This window comes from Hippoglossus hippoglossus, chromosome 1, assembly GCF_009819705.1.
Source record: "Hippoglossus hippoglossus isolate fHipHip1 chromosome 1, fHipHip1.pri, whole genome shotgun sequence".
Taxonomy (NCBI): Eukaryota; Metazoa; Chordata; class Actinopteri; order Pleuronectiformes; family Pleuronectidae; genus Hippoglossus; species Hippoglossus hippoglossus.
In genome coordinates, this window is record NC_047151.1 from 11891590 (window position 1) to 11911602 (window position 20013).

Genomic DNA, 20013 nt, shown 5'->3' on the forward strand with positions numbered 1-20013 from the left:
AAAAGAGGCCCTTGATGTGCTTTAAACTTAGATGCTAATATCTGCATGGATTCAACAATGTGAAACACACTGAAAGACTTCCCTCCTCTTTCTTTCTTTCTATTTGGCTTCTTTAGTCTTTTTCTCTGCATCTCCCCATCACGTACAAAGAGGCAAGTAGAACTAGGCCTCTGACACCTTATCAGAGAAACTATGGAATTGGAGACACTGTCATTCATCTGGACAAGCCGTGTGGCCTTGGTGCTGGCTGCAACTGACACTGATCGGTTTGCTTATTAGAACTTATTTTATAGACAAACACATTGCTAGATTAAGGTTACACTTTTACATTTAATGACAAAAAGAATAAATCCTAACCAACCAAATACAAAATCTAAGATGAATTCTGTTCAACTTTTAATTCTTGAACAATCCTCAAACAAGTCTAAAATTACCCCACTTTAGACTTTAGAGTCATTAACCCTTAGGGAAAACACTCAAACTACTTTTCACACATTAAAGTAAACCCTTGCTTGTACATATTGTTACTAAGACAAATACAAATATAAAAAATACTACTATTAGTAATATAAAGTGTGCAGCTGTCCATGACACATCATCAGAGCAGTGCTGTACTGTGACGGACATAAAGAAAGATAAGTGTAAGCAGGGTTGGGCTGCCCCTGGACCCTGGGCTGTGCAATGCTCATGAGACAATATGATTTGGCCAAAAGGCAATTTATCTAGCAGTACACTAACATGTCTGTCAAGCTGGTCCCTTCCGGCTGTTTGCCTGTCAGGTGCTTAACAGCCATGCACAGTGTCACCTCAGGTTAGGGTGAAGGAAAACTTGCAGATAAGTGTCATTGCTGAGGAGTTGACAAGCATCATGGATATTGTCAAGAAATGTTGGTGTCGTGTTTTGCTTTCCATGCAATGGACATGCAATTATTCTTACACTGATGGCAAAGGCCAAACATGAGCATCATTATAACTGGAAGCAGAGAAGAGTTGCAAGGACAAAATGCTCTTTGATGACAATAAAGTTCTTTGGAACCAAACTGTGGCGATTGGGTGCACAACATACAGCTTGTTATGAAAGAGGCAGTGTTATGCATGCAAGTTTCGTCCTGAGTGAGCTTATAGCAAAGAGGCTAAACCTCATTCTGAAGGGGAATTCATGATTATCATCATCATACCATCATCAGTCCATCATACCTGTGACTAGCATCATCACCATGACTACCATCTGACATCAGATGCCTCACCAAAAATAAGCATTTCCAGCTATTGAAATGGAGAGTATGAGTTCAGTCATATAGTATGACCCCTAGAGGACGCTACAAAAAATAGAGAGGCCCTTGATGGGGTAAAATGTGTACGAAAGGTAAGATAAGTTTAGATGAACATGAACCTGGACAACATGCAAATTCAATTAATACCAAAGAGAAAATTCTAAGTGTGACAAAATTGGATTCCGAAAATGATCTTAAATCAGCTGTATGCCTTTAGCCATGACTGCACCTTTACTTATACAAACAACGACATCTCATGTATTTCCAAAGAATCAAAATATGGTTAAATTATATTCTGTATTGTCTGTTTTTCTGTAAGCGTTTGATTGATTTGGTGACTTGTTTTGTTCTCTAAAACATTTGGAAGCAGTATTTAATACATGATAGATGAATAAAGAGAAGGTTTTACAGTTCTGGCAAGTTTAGCAGTAGGAGTCTGCTTTTAGAGGCTGAACAGTGAAGGCGAGTTAATGCAGCTGTGTGCTGCTGAAGGTTTAAATTGATCTCTGTGCCCACTTAGTGAAATGGCAGCACCTATATACACCTATGTATTTACATGGGTGAATTCCTCATGACTCAGAACACACAGACACAGCCAGAGATCGATTGATGCTTGTCTGAAGTGTTGCTCCACATATTCTCCCTCACAAATTACACAAAACCCTATGTGCTTTTCATGTCCATCATGATAATGCAAAAGCTGAGATTAAGCCATGAACAGCATTATTGGCTACGACAAGATCAGGGTTTGCTTAAATTAAACAAAGTTATTGCACTCAAAAGATAAAGCGATGTGAATATAAAAAAGGGTTGTGCTCTCTTTACTGGTAAATTTTCGAATCCCTTCTTTGTTCAGTGTTTCCAACTTTTCTGCTGGATATCTCGCACCACCCTGTTCGTCACTGTTCCTAACTCAATTCTCCATTGCCCTACTGTATGTTTTGTCACTCCTTAAATTAGGAAGATTCACTGAGGCTGTTACCTAGCGTGACCTTTTGCCAGGTGAAAATAACAACTCTCTCCTCTCTCTCCCTCTCCCACAGAGTTACATTCATGGCAGCAGTCAGGCTCAGTTTGTGGCCGAGTCTCACATCATCCTTCTTCTGAGTATCCTTACGCCAGCGTGTTTGCGAGTGCCCGTGTCATGTGTTGACATAAATTGAAACATGATGCCTTAAAATGAAAATCATGCTGAGTAATTTAACTATCTGTGAAATGTTTAACAGCTCATATTGGCGACAAACTCCTCTAATTTTCTATTTGCTTAAATGCAACACCCAGGAAGCCACTTTTATATTTCTGGATCAGCATTACAACTTGCCACTTTCATTTTCCCAACATGAAACCTTTGTCCTCTGTGTGCAGGCTCCTCAGGGAGTCTGCCTGCAGGACTGAACAAACACACAATACAAAGACAAGAGATTGTCCTCTTTTAACTTCACCTCCTTGCCTGATTTGATCAAATGGATGATAGACTGTGTATGTGTGTTTTCCCGTGTACTCGCTTGGCAGGACAGATGCTTGTGTTTGTGTTCTTCTCTGTCGGCTTGTGTACCCAGGTGTACTTGCGCCAGTGCCTTTGTATGTGTGCAGGTAATGATACTGTTCATTCCTCGCTATTGTGTTTCTCCTCAGGGGAAATAGCAGGTCCAAGGTTGCACCTGCTTCAGAGCAATATTTGTCTGTCCACGCTCCCACTCTTTTTTTGTTTGTTTTGTTTTCTCCTCATCTGATTACATCTAAATGAAACACACACACACACATTCACACCTGCTGAAATGCTAACACACCTACTCTCGTCTGTACAGGTGGTGTTAACGCATTTTATGACCGTCATAGACATCCTCATGGATTTGGCCTTGTTTGATTTCTCATACACACATGCACCCAAGTACCAATTGCAGCTGCATATCATTTTAGGATGAGACAGAAGCACAGATGTACGCATTTGGATGTTTTATTATTATTTTTGTGAGTATTGCGTTTAAGTGCCAATATAGAAGGTATGTGTGGGAGATATTGCTCTTTTAACACACGATGGCCACATTTTGAGAGGTTTATTAGTATTTGGACAGATACAAATCAGGTCAAACAAAATCATCTGTCAATAGCTGTGTCCCAATTCAGGGGCCGATTCCTTTAAAGGGCGGCCGAACCGAAATGTGACGGACTGGTCTATGGAGAATCTTATTTATTAGAAGCCTGATGCTTATGCGTACTCTTCTGAAATTTTGGTCTGGTCGTTTGCTGCCATTATCTCTTGTTGAAATCCCAATTGTCAATGGTGCGAAATGAATCCTGGGATACTTTGGCCATAAAGGAGCCACCTGTTGGAACCTTAGTTGCTCAGGAATTGAAGGACCATTGAAATGAGACCGCTTAGTCGCGCTGCTGTGACACAATCGGTCTTTAAATGCAGCCTCCTTAAGGTTGCGGCCCATGAATTGCGAGAATTGCTCAGCTAATGACTTAAGTTCACAGACATAACCACACATTTTTCATCTTCCCTGGCGATGCCCTCCCAGAGCTACACTCGTCTCTCTGCCTTTAGTCTGGTCTTCAGCGGCTGGAATGGAGCTCAAGGTCAATCACCTTGAGATCAGGTGATTTACTAGGCCAGTGGAAGGATATACCACCTGAAAATCTCACCCTCAGCATTCATCCTGTTGTTTCTGTCAGCAATGAAATCGTCAATAAATGCCAGGGGGAGCAGGTTCCATTTAGATAATAGATCCCCATCCTCGTTTGACAGATGAGGTGGTGGCTTTAGGTCACAAGCTGTTCTTTTTTTCTATCTCTACATTTCCTTTTTTTTTCCTCTGCAGACTGACCTGTCTGTTTTGAGGTTTACCCAGTGTTTTCATCTTGTGCTGAATCCTCCGAGGTTAAAGTCATCATCATTGACGAAAAAATCATATGCATGCTTGACTTGCTGCGAAGACATGGAAAGGTTTTTTGTTTACCGTGCAAAAGATTTTCTGCTCATCCACGTGACTTTTGCTCCTCGGTCAACCCAGTGGATTTTGCCATTTTCTAGTTCTCCACTGTGCCCCTTTTTCTTTTTACAGTGTACCTGGTGACTTTAGCAAACCAACTACTTTTGATACTCCACCTCAAAATTGTGAGCCACGTATGAACGCTGTCTGTACATGCACTGTACATGAACATTTGAACAATATACATCTGCCCAACAAACATTTCAAGTATCCAATTTTGGGTATTTCGGGCAATATCTATTGAAAATGTTCTCGCACAGTTCCATCAACATTAACATAATCCATTGTTACCTCCCCCAAGGAGGTTTTGTTTTCAGCTGTGTCTGTTGGTCGGTGTGTCAGCGGGATTATGCAGAACCCACTGAATGAATTTCCAAGAAACCTTGCGGAGAGATGGAACATAGGCCAAGAGAGAGCCCACTCACTTTTTGGGTGGAATCCAGGAAGAAAAATGTCACTTTCATAAACATTGCACAGGGCGCTTTTTGACATTTTGACCAATTTTTACAGAGAATGCATGGATCTTGGTGAAAACACCAGGCATGTGTAGGGGACTGGTATCAATAAGTTTGCACTGTTTTGTGACAAAAACAAAAATCCAGATCTAGTGGATTTACATTTTTTCAAGTGCATATTTTTACATAAACACTAACGTATTGACTGACGCATGCAGCCATGACAACCCTCCTAAGTGGAATTTAATTTGGTGCGTACAGGTGTTTTTTGTCTGCTTTCTGTCTGTTTGATATTCTGGTGACGTCTGTAAACCTGAGCAGCTTTAGTGGAGTGGCTGAAGTGAATATTAGGGGACAGCTTTTAATACCTAGATTTGAAACCTCTTGTTCTGGTGCAGGCAACTCTAGTGTGAATATCTTCCAGGCTGATCAGGGTGCACTATGATGATGGATACAATCAATGCGGATGGCAGACCTGGCAGTAGGATGATAAGTGGACAGTAGCTGTGGTGGCAGTTCACAGCAGTTTGTTAAATCTAATGGGCTCCACACATTTCTGATGTTCTCCTGCAGGAGACAGGTGTAGGTGTAGGATGTCTGCAGCCCCAAGGAAATCTATTTATTATCATGACTTTATTATCACACTGTGGCACAGCTTCTTCCATCCACCCAGACAGGATGATCCATGGTTCAGCTCCGTCACTGTATGTGGAGGTATCTCTATTGTTTGTGTCTCGTGCCATTCACCATATCATCAAGAGGAGGCCTCAGTGTCTGCTCTGTGTCTCTCAATGTGGCAGCCTTTGTTTGTGCAGCCCACCAGGTTTTCTTCAGTAAAGTGTATTTGTATGCAGAGCACGCTGACAGGAATCTGTAATTAGGTGCTTTGCAACGTGAGGCTGCTCACTGTCGTCTGAACCTTTCATAATCAGATGTTTTTATTTCAAAAAGACATATCACAATAACTAAATGCTGCAAGTACATGGTGCCAGTGTGTGTCCGGCCAGTTAAAAAGTCAAGTCATAAAAGAGAAAAGTGGCTTTACAGGCCTACATCATCAGTGGTTCCCCTCTTAGTTCAACCTCTTGATAAAGACAAGGGAAACTCGCTCATGATTTTAAAACATAAAAACATTAGACGTCCTTGCAGAGACAATTTAAAGTTGTCAGCAGGATCTGTGTCACAGATTGGGAACAGCATTTAGAAGAATTTAAAAAATATGCTCGATCAGGATTAAATTGCTTTCTCTTTCTGCAACTGTGTGCTGATTTAGTGCAGCACAATTACCTTTAATTTTGACAGATATGAGGAAAATGGCCATGAAACATTAGATATAATTTATTATTTCTATATGAAATAATTGTGCCTCTTGATTGTTGGATGTTTCAGTTTTTACTTGTGGAAATTAGCGATTCCTACCCCCATCTGCTTGTGTCCCTCGGTCTATGGCCGTAATTTTATTTACCTAACTGTTGGCTTTGGCGAGCCAACCTCTCTAAGTAGAAACTCTCAATCATCTCTGAGCTCCAAATGAGCTTTGTTTGTGCATGAATAGTTGTTTTTCTTTTCCTGCTTTGTGCCCATTTGGTATTCTGGTGACGCCTCTAAACTTGACCACTTTACAAAAGTAGATAAAGAGACATTTTGTTGACAGCATTCAGCAGCCAGTTTTTAAACGTCTTCTTATGTTCATAAACAAATTGAGCCTCTTGTTTGTTAGATGGTTTCAATGAATGTTTGTCAGATGTTTATCTTTGTGAGTTTTTGTGTTTCCTTTTCCCATTTACAGTTCCTAGGGAGCACAAAGCTTTGGAGGCAGTCATTAAGAAAATACAGTCAGACTCATACTCCAGGTAGTAGACATCAAATAGGCATCACTGAGGCAGACCTTCTACTAAAGATCTTTGAATTATTGACTATTAATAACACAATCACTTAACTAAATGAACTTCGACAGCATTAAACAAATCATACACTTCAAAATGTTGCACTGTGTGTAGCTCAATTATCAATATTCTGACCTTCATAAACTTGTACTTCTCAGAAAACCCTGCACATTCTGGTCATGAACACACTTAGTTTGTGCCACAATCAGGAAGTGACACACTCATGTAAGCTAAGTGTTAAGTTGTCGCTAGTACATAAAACATATTGAAATAAAATATAATAATAAGTCTATAGGTTTCCAATGTACAACGGGTAAATCATAGAACAGTTTCTTCAGATGTTCTTGGCCTGTTGAGTGGTGCTGGCAACAGAAAATAAACAGAAATAAATAAATGTCTTCCTTTCAGTCCACAGCATCTCTGAGAGTGTGTGTATGTATGCATATTTTTATTTTGTGTTGAAAAGCAAAGTTGTTTAACGTGAATGGCTGTGTGTAATGCTACCCATACACTGCAATGCAATACACTCTTAAATTATCAGTTTGATTAACTCCTCTTTGACCAAGTGTCAACAAACATGGGGGTTATGACCTTTAAATTAGTCTGTGTTCAGTCTTAGGCTGTCTAACTGGATTTCAATATACAGTGCAAGTGTTCACGTTCTTATGTTCACACCATATACCTTAAGCTATAGCATTGCATGTGCTGTACTTTCTAATCTGCTTAAGTACTTCTGTGCACATGTATGTACAGTATATGTGTGTATTTTGTAACTGTGTGTATAGCACTGCTTCCCAGGGCAGTGTGTGCGTCATGCTCCCCCCCCCCACTCCTGTACGCTAGTGTGTTGTTTCCTTGACAACCTTGTCCCAGATGCTGCAATCACCATGGGGATGGTGCTGCTGAATGAGGCGGCCACCTCCAAGGGAGACGTCGGCAAGAGAAGAAGTAAGTAACAAATATATTTTTGTGTGTTTAGATAAATAAAGGAGGAATATAAAATCAATTCAAGAGAAATCTGATATAAGAGAAACTGAATAGATTAAAAATGTAAAAGTAAAGCGAAATAAATAAAACAATGAATGATATTTTAGGTCCATGCAAGAGTATATTTAATAGTAATTTCTGAATAATATTAAGCCCTGGCTGACTACAGAGCTTTGGTGAAGCTTTAAACAAACTATGTGAGAGGAAGTTTTTTCCTTCAGCGATTTGTGTTCAGCTCCTACAAGCTTGCCTCAGATCCTAGACGGAAACATTAAGCCATGGGCTGAATGTACCGCCAGTGTTATCCCGAGGTCTTTTAAGTTTTAGAGGGACTATACAGTTCAGGGTGTGAGAGAAGAGTGACTACAACTCCTCAGTACCACTATTTATTTTACTGCATAACACTCAAATAAATGTGTCCTAACAGAAATCTGGACAAACACTATCTGGAAGGTTTTCACATCAAATATTTTGTTTGTTTCACATACAGTTGGCCACAATTTGTCCCAAAGTATCTAAAACTGCTTTTGGAAGAACAAAATGTTGATTTTTTTATTTTTTCAAAACCATGTGAGACCATTTTCCATCTTGTAATTGCAGCAACATTTTCAATCAATCGAAAGTTTATGTTTACCTAAAGAAACTCCTTTTAACTCTTTGACCAGGTCTTGGGACCAGCAGTTTTGAGGGGAAACACACTTACCACTCTCTTATTGTACTGCGCACTATATAAATACAGACCATTTACCGCATGGTGGTTTTGATGAGGGTGTTTGATTCCTACAATCCAAATCTAGAGCCAACTGAGTTCATTTATATTTTTATATTTCTGTTCATATGGATTTATAAGACTATTTGGAAATGATATGTTCATAAAACAACCACAGAAAAGTTTGTGGGTTAAAGAATTATTCAGTCTGATATTGGTAAAACATGATGTGCTAACACGCACACACATTATGTGACTTTTCAAAATTGACCTAATTTTGGCCTAACAAGGAAATGACTTTCGAGCAAAGGCAGCCAATTTGACCTTAACAAAAATATCTTGTTTTCTTCCTGATTGGTCTCCTACTTTTTCCTTCACATTAAAGGAGCCACAAATGTCATGTGTGCAGAAATTACTGTTGGAATCCAGTTGGGTTTGTGCTTTTGTTTATGTGTGCTCAATAAATGGCCAAAATAACGCAACGCTAAAGGCAAAAAATAGAAACTACATCGTTTTCCCTCACAATCTGCTTTAAATTAACATCTTATTTATAAACAGCAGCAACTAGTTAAAGACCTTCCACAGTTCAAAGATGACCAGCAAGCTGAGAAAATCAGAAAAGGACAAAAAGACACATTCTGAAACATTTACCAAGCAGCACCATTACCAAATGTTTGGTTTAATAAATGAATACAAAATACAAATAATAACTAACATCTATAACTCAAACAATACAATAATATAATATATACAATACATCATAACTCAAATAATACTCACAGTGGACCACCACAGTACAGATCAGCTGTTCTTAGTGCTACAGACACACACACTGAAGCAGGTGGAAGATATGACTGTAATTTCCCTTGATTCCCACATTACCTGCAGCTAAATACATATTTATAAATGTTGCATCAAACACGTAAAATCCCTATTGAGCAGCAGCACCTCTATTAACATATTATTCATGGACGCATGTCTCCTCACCTACTTTTTCTTAGTCATTAAATAATTAAACATTCTGCTCATTTATCATTTTTGCTCTTTGTCTTCCTAAGAAGAATTACTTTGCTCCATTTACTTCTTTCTACTCGCCATATGTTTGTTTTACTGAGATCTATGGAACAGAGGTTGATCAGATGTTCTCTTGTGAACAAATATAGCTTTGTAAATATGCACCAGCCCCTGAGAGGCGGAGGATGGTAGATGCCAACCGAGTCTCGTGTAAACCTGGGTCAAAGTGAAACAATGCACAATCAATCGCAGGAAGAGTAAGTCAAAGGGGTGCACTTCGCTGATTGCACTGAAGGTAAATCTCAGATGACAGATGTCTCTGAATCAACACATGCACAGAGCAACCAATTTTCCATTTTGCAGGGGGGTAAAGATGCAGGGTCTTTATGCAGTAATCAACTGTAATGAGGCCTCTGAATCCTGGATGCTGTTCAGAGGTTTTTGCTATAGCTGTTTAGTAACCAGGGTTTCCATGGTGTTTGCACTTAGCTTTTCTTTACTTATTTTTAAATGCTACAACCTTATACTACTTTTAAAATATGTAGCTGAATAAACAATGATTGATGTTGTTATTAGTGCAACATTAAATTGTTACTAAGATTCTTAAACATTAAGACCAGATAATCCAACAGCAGAGTTACTTAATTTAGCAAAATGTCTGGGCATTTCCCAAATGGTGGCTCTTGGTGTTTTTGTGGTTTTAAGATAACATGTATCTTTGTGTATCTCCCTGCTCAAAACAGTCGGGCAACTTTCCATATCAAGTCTCAGCAAGTGGCATAAAATGTCAAATAGAGAGGTCACAAAGGGGGATAATTAATGGATGTCAAAGCTGTCATGTGGAGTTTCTGTGACATTTCCGTCATCCTCTCCGGTGCTAAAAACGCTGCTGAGAAGATGACAGAGTTGTTTTATAAAAAAAACAAAAAATCACACAAATATGTTCAAGGATGTTAAAAAAAATAACAGATGTTATGACCAAAGGGCAGCTGGTCCATGACACCTCCTGTAGACTCTTGCCTGGAGGTGTTGAGGCTGTAGCCCAGCTCATAAGTTTAGATGACGATGGTCACGTGACCAATTACTGTATCTCTGTTCAGTTTTCATTCAGCCGTTTGTCAGCAGAGATACTCAAACACTACTGAACTGATTGCCATGACATTTTGTGGGGGGGGGGTGGGCTGAGATAAATGGATAATTTAGGAATGTTTCTTCTCTTTCTTTAAGATGGCAAGATAGGTCGTTGGCCTCGGCAGATTTGCTCTCCAGGAGTTTTCCCATTATCTCTAGATTATCAGAGGGAAGGTAGATATTAGATGCCCTGTATTGGTAATTACCTCAAACGCTATAGATGCAGTATCACACAAGTGGATTTCATTAGAGTCAGTGTGATGAAAAAGCAACTCAAGAAACCGTTTGATTGCCTCTGGGGCCAAACACTCATGCATACGCACAGGTACGCACACGGGCAGAAGGAAAAAAATCTAAAGATGATATTATCAACTTTTCGTTCTACTGTTCCTTTGAGAGCTTGGCAATTAAAATGATAACGATTTTATAACCAGCTCAGGACTCGTTTTCAATATCACACTTAAAAAAATAACACACACACACACTTATGTTAATTGTGTGTGTGTGTTTACATAATTATTACCTGTGTAATGTGGACATGCCACATGTACACTGCTGAGGACTCATTTATCAATTCTCCCTGTGCTGCATCAATTCCAACAGGTCTCTCTCTCTCTCTCTCTCTCTCTCTCTCTCTCTCTCTCTCTCTCTCTCTCTCTTTGCTCACCTTCATCCTTTCTTTCTCCATCACACTCTCTTTCTCTGTCCTCTTGTTTGGTGCAAAAACATGTTTGCTTCATGGCTTTAACTCAACCTCCCCCTTTCTATAATAACCATCTGCTTATGTCAAAACACTGAAGATGGTCATGCAGATGATAAACTAATGCTGACAGAAACCTGCCACGTGAAACACAACATTGTCACACACTCACGCGCACATGGACACACAAATTAAACAAGGGCACTGTAAAGAATAGTTGTCTGTCGGTAATAGAGAGAGGATTAAGCTTGAATCGGAGTGTAATCACTGGATGTGGGTGTTAAATCCCTGGCATATAGCTTCCATACACTGATGTGTGCAGCTACAGGAAGTTATCTGCTGCTTTCATGGCCATCTGCCCCAGAAATCCCAGCGCATGCACTGTTCCTCAGCAAGGGAGTCACTGAACGAGTAAATTGAGTTACAAGATCACTACATATGCAATATCTGTGCGCGGGTGTGCGGTGGGCGGGATGAGATAAGTCAGAGGGAAGGCGAAAGTGAAGCGGGATGAAAAGTAAAGGGGAGTAAAACTTCAAGGAGGGAGGAGAAGAGAAGGGGGAAGAGTAATTGAAAAGTCAGGAAACTGTGAGATGAGTCATTTAAAGAACAAAATGCAGAATAGAAAACTTTAAAATACGACCACAACCCAAAAAAGTACTAATCTCTGTATTGTGTGATGCCAGCAGGCAGTGTAGAGGTACCTCATCTGTTCTCATCTCAAGACGATGGAAACTCATTAGGGTGTAATTGAAATCTAACTGGCAATATGATGCGACACTAAATACTTGTTTACTTGTGTTTTATTTTTTGTTGTTTCTTATATTGTTATAATGCAGACTCTTGAAGACCCATTGGTGTAAAAGTGTTAACATCGTAATCCTGCAGAGCAAAAACGTGAATCGACAGGACCCACCCATTCTCTTACGGTAAAGATGAGAGGGGGCCTGGTTGAAGTGAGACCGTCCGGAGGTGCACACAGCTTGTCAGATTTTCGGCGTCTTCTTCATTTGAATGGCTGTTGTTTCCAGGGCAACCTGAGGCTGACCAGGGGCCAGTTTGACAACCTGCTAGCTTGGGTTGGTGCCAGTCTCTGTCCAGTTTCATCATCAACACTGATTGGTTTTCACCGCATCGTGTCATGCAAGGTTTTTGCTGCAAAATATTTCAACTCGAGCGGGCGAAGAGCATGACGTGAATTTCGTGTGTATTTGCGACTTTGCATTGACTTTAGGTTAGGGTTAGCAATGTAAAACCAGATTTTGATGTTTAAAAATAAAAAGTATTTAATAAAGGAGGTATAAATGAGTGACTGAAATAAAGGAGGGGGACAGGGCAGAAATAAATAGAACTTCCGAAAACCAAAGTGTAAACAAAACCTTAATAACTATTCTACCACTGAAACAAAAGCACAAACAAAATCAACACCCCCGTTCCTTGTGTGTCAATTCAGAAATGTTTTGACAATGTGTGACATTGATATTTGTATGTGAAATGATAAAGTGACACAGCTTACTATCAATGTGTTCTCTGGTCCAAGTAGTGTTTAGATCTTTTACTTGGGTAAATGTAGACATATTAATAAATTAAATTAAAATACAAACTAAAAGAAACTGAATTGCATATGTTCATGATTCACTTCAAAAACCTACAGATATTTTTTAAACAACAAAAGTCTGGTGACAAATGCACACAATCTACAAACATGCCCACACAAATACCCAACCAAAGCAGGTCTACTTTCATGTTAAGAACTTGCTCCCAGAGAAAGATAAAGTGAGGAGATGAATGATATTTCTGCCTTTGCTCTGTTATTGAGGTTTTGAATAGGCTTATATTTGCCTTCGCCAACAAGGTTATGTCTTCATTGCTGCGTGTTTGTGTTTGTTTGTTTTTCGAGCGGATCCTGATGAACAGGCCGATCCAGGATTTTCTTTTCACTTTCTATAACACAGCTCCAACACGGCGGTAGCCTTGTTGGAGGTTTGCACTCTCAGAGCGGCCTTCTAGCTGGTGATGCATTATGTGTGATGCTATAAAGTTAACTGTTAAAATGGCAAAGAACTGGGAAAGTGGAATTTACCCACAATTTATCCACATCGACATTTGTGATTGGGTGAAGAAACAATGCATTGTGGGCGACTGCATCCAGAGGTTGAGCTACTTAAGCCAGTTACTAATCAGAGAATTAATTGTTAATAACCATTTAGCATCAATTATCTATTCACACGTGTCTCCCAATGAGATACAATAGGTTTGACTTAATGTGTTTATTGGCTTCTTGCTGCTTATGGAAATGTAAATTCATTTTTTTCTCCATGCCAATATATCGTGATTTGAATTGAGCCAAGTCATGCAGTCAAAAGAGGAATTACCACCTTTGTCATTGAGGGAAATCATTCAGCTTAAACAACTTGTCATTTCGCCAAGGTCATAAATCTCTTAGCATATTAGCATGCTTAGTGTGTGTGTATGTGTGCGTCTCTCGGGCATAATTGATGAGCTATGGGAAATACATCCCACTATGCTTAATGAAGATACACAGACGTTTTGTCTGTCACACACACACACACACACACACAAGCACATACGTAGATGGAGATGTGGCAACACTGGGGACACACAGGCTCTCCCTGAGGACACACTCAAATATGCATTGGTCTCAATCAAGTCACTCAGTCAGTGTCACTCATTCACACACACACACACACACATTTGTATCACAGCACTTATTCTATTGAATTAGTTATTTTCATAAGCTTTATCTATCCTCAGGTCTCTCTTATCACCCCCTAAAAATAATATATTATGAGTGTTTTTCAGTTGACAAGAACAGAAGTAGAAGATAAAACACACACAGACACTGATTACCGAGTGGTGGTCTCCTGTGTGTTTGCCTATTTAAGTGTGTGTGCCTGTGGTAGATGGATTAGGGCCTGACTGTCATATCAATCGCTGTCACAGATCCACAGCTCTAATACAGCAAAAGACACACTCCCTACTCATGAGGTGTGTGTGTGTAAGAAGGATTCTTATGTTGAATTGTAAATGGAAGATATGCATGGGAAGGGGGCAGTTATGGAGGTGACAGTGAGTGATGGCAGCAAACAGTCTTAAACGTAGAGTGCATGCATTACAGATGACACAACACAGACACACAAAGGGTGAAGTCCTGAAGATGAATGACGGCACATACACACACACACAGGGTGAAGTCTTAAAGATGAATGATGGCACACACACACACACACACACACACACACACACACACACACACACACACACACACACACACACACACACACACACACACACATACACACAGGGTGAAGTCCTAAAGATGACTGACAGCACATACACACAAATTGACACTGAGAATCGGTTTTACATTTTCGCAGCCAAATCGTTTGACTTTTCTGACGTCTCCTCTCCTCTCTCTACCTCCCTCACTTTTTCACACATGTATAGACACACACACACATACATCCGTGCACACTCTGAGAACAAGCACATATCTCACTGTTTAGTCTCCAGGAGGTCCTCATCCTAATCCCTGATTAACAATATCAGACGGTGGTGACAGTTTAATTTAACACGGTGCTTCTCGAGGATTAGCTGCTACATAAGGGGTGTGTGCATACACTCACACGCCCACACATACAAACACATGCGGACTAAAGATCACGCTCATGCTTATGTATACTTGACTTTAGAATAGCCACGGAGGAAATTAAATGATAACAGCTGCAAACACAAGTTTCTGCAACACCGCAAGTTTGATAAAGAGAACGAGGCTTATACAGTATGTGGAGGGATTCTCAAAATAAACATAAATGTTAAAGGGTTTTGGCACAAGAATACGCACCAGGTAGTGTCTTTCTATGTTATCTTCCACAAGTTAGTATGGGGGCCTGCGTAAGTGCAAACTTGTGGTGGAGCCACCGACAGGGAGAGAAGAGGATGTTTTCGGTATATACTGTGTGTACACCCTGCAAGCACATTCAGTTTTTAACAGAGATCAAACAGCGAGTTGCATCAGCGGTTATAATGTGCGTGAAATTATTTAAATTGATGCCTTTAGCCTGGAATCAAATATTCTCACAGGCCATTGTCTTATAATTATTATACATATATCAGGACGTCTGCAGGACCTGCAGAAAGTAAGACAAAATATGTAAATTCAAAAACATTGCGGGGCATTGTAGAAACTTATAGATCATGGTGAAGTTTCATGTATTGTCTGTTTTTTAACTTGATGGTCCATTCTGATACTGTCATTCTAACCAGAAACTGATTCTTGTGTGTCTGTGTGTGTGTCTGTGTGTGTTTGTGTGTGCGTGCCTTTGCAGTCATCTGCCTGGTTGGCCTTGGCCTGGTGGTGTTTTTCTTCAGCTTCCTGCTCTCCATTTTCAGGTCCAAGTACCATGGATACCCTTACAGGTAACTATAGCAACGATTAGCACTGTACAGATGCCCACACAAGTTTCACCAGCTTCCTCGACAGTTACTTAAACACAATATACAAGAATACAGTGATTCTTAAAAAAGAATTCAAACTTATTACAAACATGGTGCCAAAACAGGATCCATCAGTTTCCATTATTTGATTTTAAGACATTTCTTCGACTGAGAACTTTTAAACTTCCAAGTTCCTCCTCGACTAGTTCTTTTGTTATACCTCTTTACACCAAAGTTAGCAGATATACGCAGGTTTCTCAAACGCTGATAAACCTGCAAAAAAAACGGCGATTGATTCTTTTCCAATTACCAGTCAGAGAGTTTTCCTTTCTGTTTTTACCCTGGGTAAGTTATGTTTAAGTTCTCTCACACACACACATACTCACACCTGTCACAGAGAAGCTCTCTCACCTCGCTGTCTTGCCAGTGCTGCATTTTGCAAGACATGAAAAATTAAAGCTGTTGCACGTCGTTTCCAAGATGTAAAAAAACAGAATGTAACACAGCTTCATGGTTAGTTATGCACCAATGCCCGGCAGTTCAATGCACGTCATAACGTTGATCAGTAAAGGCGCAGCATCAGTGTCTAGACTGCCAAAATAAAGACGAGGAAGAAATTAGCACGTTTAACCGGGTGTCATGTTTCCATCTGTGCCGATGCCAATTAAAATCCTGTGTCTACTGCAGAGTCATTTTGCCGATTGCATCCACTCTCATTGCCGACTAAAGCCAGATGTCAGTGGGTTTTTTGACAAATTTGAAAAGGGGCTTTACGGCTAAAACTTCCACAGAGATTTGCAGCCTGACTTTTAAGATTCACCACGTTTCCTTGAGCTTTTGCTGTACACTCAATATATTTTAAAATCATGGATGTTTTCTGTAGGTCGTCATATACAGTAGTTGGACGTGCTTTGACAATAAAACCCAGTCAAACCCTGTAGCTTAATGAGCCAGATTTGAGCTAAAGGTCGCGACTACATACCATAAATACCCTGCAACTCTCCAGAGTGTGGGTCCACCAGCTCTGGAGCACCTGTAGGATATAACGGCTCAACAATAGCACACACACCAAGCTGCATGCACTCTCCTCCGCTGCTGGAGGGGATTCAGGCTGTAAAAAAGTGAGGCCGCTGCAACAGGGCAGATCATTTATAGTTGTGACCTTAAGCAAAGACTCAAATTGATGGAAATTCTAGCTGTTGTTTATTTAAACACTTTATTTGAAATGTTTGTAGTAGCCAAATAGTTTTCTAATTAAAAGAAGGACCATGATTTTCTGCATATTCAGTTGATCTGCTGTGCACAGAAAGAATCTCCAGGTTTCACTAGCTGTAAATTATCTGAAGGTTTTTACTTAAAGTAAAGAGTAAACTGAACTATTTCTGTGCTCACTACATTCTCAACAAAATTGTTGAGTTGGATCCAGGAAACTCGTGATGGACTTAAGAAAGAAACTATCTGAAAATACCCAGTTCTACAAAAAGGAAATTGTTACCTTGAGGGCCTGTGTTTGAGGTCAGAATTGACTCTATTCCTCGGTTTAACAATGCAATAAAGAACATTTTACACCAAAATTCAACTGAAATCAGATTTTTGAAGCGGTGAAATTTCTGGCTGGTTCAAATGAAAAACGCAGCTTGAGAAGGACCTTTTAATGATACATTTTTAAATCCTACAAACAAGTGCAGCATATACTCAACATACTTATCGTTTTATATGAGACATAAACCTTTAAAATATATATAAAGAAATACATTTTGTAGTCAGTACCATCTCTGTAGTCACATATTAAGTTAAAGTTCATGTGTGTTTAGTGTGTAACAATTTAGAAATTAAATTGCTAAATACTTGCCAGATTATCCATTTTTAAATTGATGTTATTTACATTTGACTGCGACTTCCTATTTATTAGTAAGTAATAAGCAATAATAAGCATTAATATTCATAGTAACTATTTATATTATTATAATGTGCTTTACCATAAGTGAGATTACACGTTTGAAAAACTGTTAATGAAATTTAAATATAGAGACATCTCAGATATAATTTAAGAATCATTTTCCAGTAGTAGTAAGTTTTGAGCAACTTAAACAATGACTCCGACACAGGCAGCCTAACCTTCTCAGGCAAGTCCTATAGATACACATGTACATCCATATATATATATATGTTTCCTTTCCTGAGAGCAGAGGCATCTTCAGCAAGAATATGTTTAGCAGCTCTTTTTATTTATTTATTTTATTGCTTAAGATGTGTTGTGTTATTGTGCAACAAAATCCAAACCCCCCCCAAAAAACACCCTATTTATATCTGTTCCTTCCTCTCCTCCTCCTCTTCTCTCCTTTCTTTCTCTTTTGTCCTTCTACGTTCTACCTTTTAATGGCCCACTGTCTCCCAGCTTCCTTATTAAGTGAGGAAACGACAGAAGAGGAGGTCAGAGGATGATGAAGAGGCAGAATGTCAGCAGAAGAGGAGCCGAGAAGATACTTGAAGAAGAGGAGGCAGTGTTCTAATTGAGTCTAGAGTTGTTGTTGTTTTGTTGTTTTTTTTTAAATCGACTGCTATCATCGACTTTGCAAACTGAATACAAAATAAATTATTCCCACTGACACTGGAAAATAAAGGTGTTTGGCATGTGTCTATATCTTTGTCCTTTCTTTATGGTTGAATATTGTGTGTGGGTAGATGCAGTGTGATGCTGTTTTTAATCCACGTTCTGGATCATATTTATGAAAACTGGTGAAATGAGAGGGAGAGAACTGAAGCCACATGGTGAGGTGGATGTTGAAAGGACGGGAAGAAACAGTGAGTACGACATTTTGTCAGCAGGAGAAGGTAAAGTGTTATGATGAGTTGGTAAACTTACTTAATGTGATAATTTTTTAACTGTAACCCTGTCGCTGATGATTAAGTAATCATGAAAAGACACTGATGGTGGATATAAATAAGAGAATTTGGGGCTTTGACTCCTTGGGATGTCATCGAGGTTGAAAGTGGGCGTGGTTGCATAGAATAAGAAACCCCCACCCTGGGTTCTCGAGATGATTGGCTGGTAAGAAGAGGCGGAGAAAGTTAAAGAGTCGTGAATGAATGAGACACAGAGAAGGTTCCTGATTGAACTTTCGCCGAGTTTCCTTTATTACTCTATTGCTAAAATATGAATTGGACAACAACATAAATCCAGTCATTACCTCCACCACGGAGCGGAAGGGCCCGAGGAACAACCCAGTACATCTCAAAGCAGCTCCAGGGAAAACAAACCGGGATTTATTGTTATTTAACACGGAGAAGTAGGTGTTAGACCTGTCGGAGGTATGCGCTCAGAAACGATTTTCCACACATACACGGAGCTACATGAGTCCAAAACTGTGGCTCTTTGGGCCCCGAGACAGATTTTACTTCGACTGCAGGTTTAAACCTCTGCTTGCAATTGATTTCCTTGTTTTTGTGTGTCTCCATCCCTGTAACCTTGTGCTGGAAAAAGTCTATAGCCTCTTAGCTGGATATACTGTATAATGAATAAAACACAAATCACTGGTGCAAAACAAGGATATTAATAACAGTTGCCTGGTTGCAAGTAGTTTAAGCTTTCTTGCTGAGTGTGAGAAGCAGAGGTCATTTAGAGAATATATACATTTCTAATTATTTCACCTGTGGGCTGCCCACTGACACATTGAGTGGGCCGGAGCGTTGAAACCATTTATGTAACCTCGTGTGTGTGTGTGGGCAGACACGGGAATGGTGCTTCACATTTGGACAAATGTAATAAAAATATTCCCTCTCAGACTTCCCCATTCTTTTCTATTTTTGTCTGACATTGTTGGAAAAGGTGCTTTCTGTGTATGTGCAAGATGATCTAACCAACACACACAAATACTGGAGGACTGAGTAGGCTCTCAATAAGTCAGTGTGTTGATGCTGCATCTCACTTTCAGATTTTCTTCCTTTCCCTTATTTTGCTGTATAGTCAGTATGTGCAGTACATAACTTAGAACGTGTGGAATAAGCACAGTAATAACCAGGGTTTCGTGGAGATAAGATTATTTGTGTGTGGTTTGTGCTGAGAGGTGTTTAAATGTAACAGTGGAACGATGCTGGTCGTCGGCACTGGGAACAGAGTTTCTCTTTCTGAATTCTCCTCAACTGTTGGCCTTTACGTTGTGGAGGAACTAAGCAGAGCAAATGTCACCTTCATGGGGGGTGTTAATATTGGCCAATGGAGCGAAATCAATGTGGGTATTAGACAGAGGGCAGTTGTAGAGCAAATATATAATTACATATAGAACAATTGCTAAACTTAGCCATAAATCCTTTACAATTATCTTGTATTACTGAAGATCTGAATTAAAGTCTTTTCACCGCTAATGTACAAATGGTTTCCTGAATTTAAACATGTTCAGTCA

General features: G+C 39.6%; 1 protein-coding gene across 1 annotated transcript in view; it reads left to right on the forward strand.

Annotated features, from left to right (window-relative positions):
* The window catches only part of tusc3 (tumor suppressor candidate 3), a 65470-nt gene extending 47218 nt beyond the window's left edge, over positions 1 to 18252 (forward strand). Inside the window, exons 7-10 of the mRNA XM_034591321.1 lie at positions 2318 to 2381; positions 7485 to 7559; positions 15502 to 15592; positions 18009 to 18252. Coding sequence (XP_034447212.1) covers positions 2318 to 2381; positions 7485 to 7559; positions 15502 to 15592; positions 18009 to 18024 — 246 coding nt within the window. The 3' untranslated portion in view covers positions 18025 to 18252. The remainder of the gene's footprint in view (positions 1 to 2317; positions 2382 to 7484; positions 7560 to 15501; positions 15593 to 18008) is intronic.
* Positions 18253 to 20013: the final 1761 nt, after the last annotated feature.